The sequence below is a fragment of the Oncorhynchus nerka genome, linkage group LG11 (assembly GCF_034236695.1).
Source record: "Oncorhynchus nerka isolate Pitt River linkage group LG11, Oner_Uvic_2.0, whole genome shotgun sequence".
NCBI classification, from domain to species: Eukaryota; Metazoa; Chordata; class Actinopteri; order Salmoniformes; family Salmonidae; genus Oncorhynchus; species Oncorhynchus nerka.
Genome location: NC_088406.1, coordinates 19,756,836 through 19,760,814, shown reverse-complemented (window position 1 = coordinate 19,760,814; position 3,979 = coordinate 19,756,836). Strand labels below are relative to the sequence as shown.

At 44.7% G+C, this 3,979-nt stretch overlaps 1 protein-coding gene across 1 annotated transcript; it reads right to left on the bottom strand.

Moving 5' to 3' along the window:
- Positions 1 to 266: 266 nt before the first annotated feature.
- Positions 267 to 1,052, bottom strand: LOC115119784 (high choriolytic enzyme 1-like). The gene has a single exon (XM_029648656.2). It carries the CDS (start codon positions 1,050 to 1,052, stop codon positions 267 to 269), a length of 786 nt encoding a protein of 261 aa, XP_029504516.2.
- Positions 1,053 to 3,979: the final 2,927 nt, after the last annotated feature.

Genomic DNA, 3,979 nt, shown 5'->3' with positions numbered 1-3,979 from the left:
TTAGACCACTCCGCAGTTACAATTCTACTTAATAATACCAACCCCCAAGAGCTGCAGTTAATAATTGCAGTACCCAATCAGATGGATAAATATCCTATTAATAAATATCAAACTCACGCACTTTTTTTTTTTACCATAATCATGCTTTATTATTACCAATGTGATTAAAAGGATAAACACAAACATACAATCCTTTGACAATAAAATACGTCAGCACATGACAGCATATCCAGCATCACACATTTTCAACAACGGCGCTCTTTCTCTTAGCATTGGTAGAGCTTGTTGACCCTCAGGACATCAATGTTGGACATGCCCTGTCTCTGTCCGATGGCCACAGATGGGTCTGGGATGGGAGTGATGGTTTCCTTTCCGTAGTTGTTAGTGTAAGCGGTTCTATCATAGTGCATGACAGAGGAGTAGTCGTATGCAGTATTCAGGTTGTTGGTGTCCTGCTTCTGGAAGTTCTCGACGGCGTAGTTATAGATGTATTGCCAGTTGATCCTGATATACTGGTCACGGTCACTCCTGTTGTGCTCGTGGTGGAAGCCCAGGGAGTGAAGCAGCTCATGCTGGATGATACCATGTTGAACACAGCCAAACTGTGCAAGAGACAATGTCTGCCTGTCCCCAACAGTCCCCATGGTACCAAAACACCCGCCGCTGCTCTGAATGTCCAGGTAGGCAGTCTGTGTCTTACGTGGAATGAAGCGGATGCAGGTCTTGCCATGGAAGTACTTCATGGCCGTCTCAATAGTCTCTACCTCCAAGCTGGAATATACAACGCTGAGGATGTAAGGCACATACACCAAGCCGTCAGATGACTTCTTCCAGAGACAGCTGTACTGGCTTCTAAAGCACTTCATGGCGTTCCTGGTTCTAGGAGCCAGAATGTCTCCTTCCAGCAGCAGCTCATTGGTTCCGTTGTTGGACTCCAGGATCGCTGAAGTGATGGACACATGGTCCGGCTCATCATGGACCGCATTTCCACTGGCCTGCGATAGGCCCAGCAGCAGCAGCAGCAGCAGGCTAAGAGTGGGTCTGTGCGTCATCTTTCGTCAGAGTATGTAGTTACTTTGGATGGATGAGTCCTTGGCTTTACCTGTGGAGGATCCTAAAATGTCTCATTCACCAAAGCTTGATGCCAGTGTTCTGTCAGAGCTGACGTTATATACAGCTGTCCAATAGGTGTGACTGTGTAGGATTAACGGTTGGGGATGATGCTCACTGTCTTGGAACAACAACCAGAGGGAGTACTCCACAACCTAACCCACTGTTTCAACAATTCATCTGTGTGGGTCAAATTACATTACACTTCAATTTCTTGAGGAATAAGTGGTCTCTATTACAACCACATATCCAGGATCAGATTCTACGATCATAATATAAACCATAAAGGGGATCAGATTACCTCACAGTCCGATCATAACATTAACCATAACAGGAATCAGATTACCTCACTGCCGATAATAACATTAACCATAACAGGAATCAGATTACCTCACTGCCGATAATAACATTAACCATGAGGGGGATCAGAAAGTATCTGACCCTAGATCAGTGGTTAGGGACAAACTATATCGAGTCCATTCCTTTGGAGCACATGTTTGGTTTACATTGGGTGTGACAAGCTTAACGAGATGGATCTCACTTAGTTGTGTTGTTTTAAAACAACCATTACAGCCCAATTAGATGTTGGCCAGTTGGGACGCTACGTCCCACATATCCCAGAGAGGTTAAAACAACCATTACAGCCCAATTAGATGTTGGCCAGTTGGGACGCTACGTCCCACATATCCCAGAGAGGTTAACAAAACCATTACAGCCCAATTAGATGTTGGCCAGTTGGGACGCTACGTCCCACATATCCCAGAGAGGTTAACACAACCATTACAGCCCAATTAGATGTTGGCCAGTTGGGACTCTACGTCCCACATATCCCAGAGAGGTTAACACAACCATTACAGCCCAATTAGATGTTGGCCAGTTGGGACGCTACGTCCCACATATCCCAGAGAGGTTAACACAACCATTACAGCCCAATTAGATGGCAGTATAGAATAATAGTCATTTGTGTAGCTCAAGCACTTTAAAATCTAAAAACTGTCTCTACAGAAAAACTTAATCCTCAGTGATGCTATGGTGCAAGCTATGTATTGACTTTCCTAATGCTACGCATTTAGTAAGATTTAAAGCATATTAGCACACTATTTCCCACCCGTCACTTAACACACAACCTGATTAGAAGGCTCTGTGTGTGTAAATACTAGTGTGCTTGTGTGAGTGCATGTGTAGAAAAAGATTGCAGGAGGAGTATGAGAGGGCGAATTCTCTATATGTATTACTTGGCTCCTGATGAAATGGTGTGACTGATTAATTTTGTTATGTTGTTATGTTATTAATGTTATTAATAATTCCCATGCAGTTATTTGAATTTGGTTGCCTATAGTGTATCGTTCTGATAGGTGACAGGACTGTACGCTGTACCCTGGGTCTCGACCCCGCCCTGTGCAACTGGGTCCTGGACTTTCTGATAGCACACCCCCAGGTGGTGAGGGTAGGAAACAACATCTCCACCCCGCTGATCCTTAACACTGGGGCCCCACAAGGGTATGTTCTCAGCCCTCTCCTGTACTCCCTGTTCACCCATGACTGTGTGGCCATGCACACCTCTAATTCAATCGTCAAGTTTGCAGACGACACAACAGTGGTAGGCTTGATTACCAACAACGACGAGACGGCCTACAGGGAGGAGGTGAGGGCCCTCGGAGTGTGTTGTCAGGAAAATAACCTCACACTCAACAAAACAAAGGAGTTGATCGTGGACTTCAGGAAACAGCAGAGGGAGGCCCCCCCCAATCCACATTGACGTGACAGTAGTGGAGAAGGTGGAAAGTTTTAAGTTCCTCTGAGAATATATCATGGGCAAACTGAAATGGTCCACCCACACAGACAGCGGGCTGAAGAAGGTGAAGAATAAGCGCAACCTCAGGAGGCTGAAGAAATTTGGCTTGTCACCAAAAACACTCACAAGACTTTTACAGATGCACAATCGAGAGCATCCTGTCGGGCTGTGTCACCGGCTGGTACGGCAACTGCTCCGCCCATAACAGTAAGGCTCTCCAGAGGGTAGTGAGGTCTGCACAACGCATCACCGGGGGCAAACTAGCTGCCCTCCAGGACACCTACACCACTCGATGTCACAGGAAGGCCAAAAACATCATCAAGGACAACAATCACCCGAGCCACTGCCTGTTCACCCCGCTATCATCCAGAAGGTGAAGTCAGTACAGGTGCATCAAAGCTGGGAGAGAGAGACTGAAAAACAGCTTCTATCTCAAGGCCATCAGACTGTTAAACAGCCATCACTAACATTGAGTGGCTGCTGCCAACATACTGACTCAAATCTCTAGCCACTTTAATAATAAAAAATTGGATGTAATAAATGTATCACTAGCCACTTTAAACAATGCCACTTTATATAATGTTTACATACCCTACATTACTCATCTCATATGTACATACTGTACTCTATACCATCTACTGCATCTTGCCTATGCTGTTCGGCAATCGCTCATCCAAATATTTATATGTACATATTCTTATTCATTCCTTTACACTTGTGTGTATAAGGTACTGTAGTTGTTGTGAAATTGTTAGATTACTTTTTAGATATTACTGCATGGTCGGAACTAGAAGCACAAGGATTTCGCATTAACAGCTGCTAACCATGTGAATGTGACCAATAACATTTGCTTTGATTTGTTCACATACCACCTCTGCACAAGAGTAATGAATCAAACTAGGGTGGACAGACTATTGTGACACGGGGTCAGGTAAGAAAATGAAATGAAAACAAATAGAAACATTTTGGGACATTTGAGTAGTCAGCTTCAATGCCACACAACACTCCTTCTGTGGCCTCCAACTGCTCTTAAACGCTAGTAAAACCAAATGCATGCTTTTGAACCGTTCGCTG

Bases quoted from the DNA above. Each gene is read 5' to 3' on its own strand.
- LOC115119784 (XM_029648656.2), bottom strand. From the start codon at position 1,052: ATGACGCACAGACCCACTCTTAGCCTGCTGCTGCTGCTGCTGCTGGGC.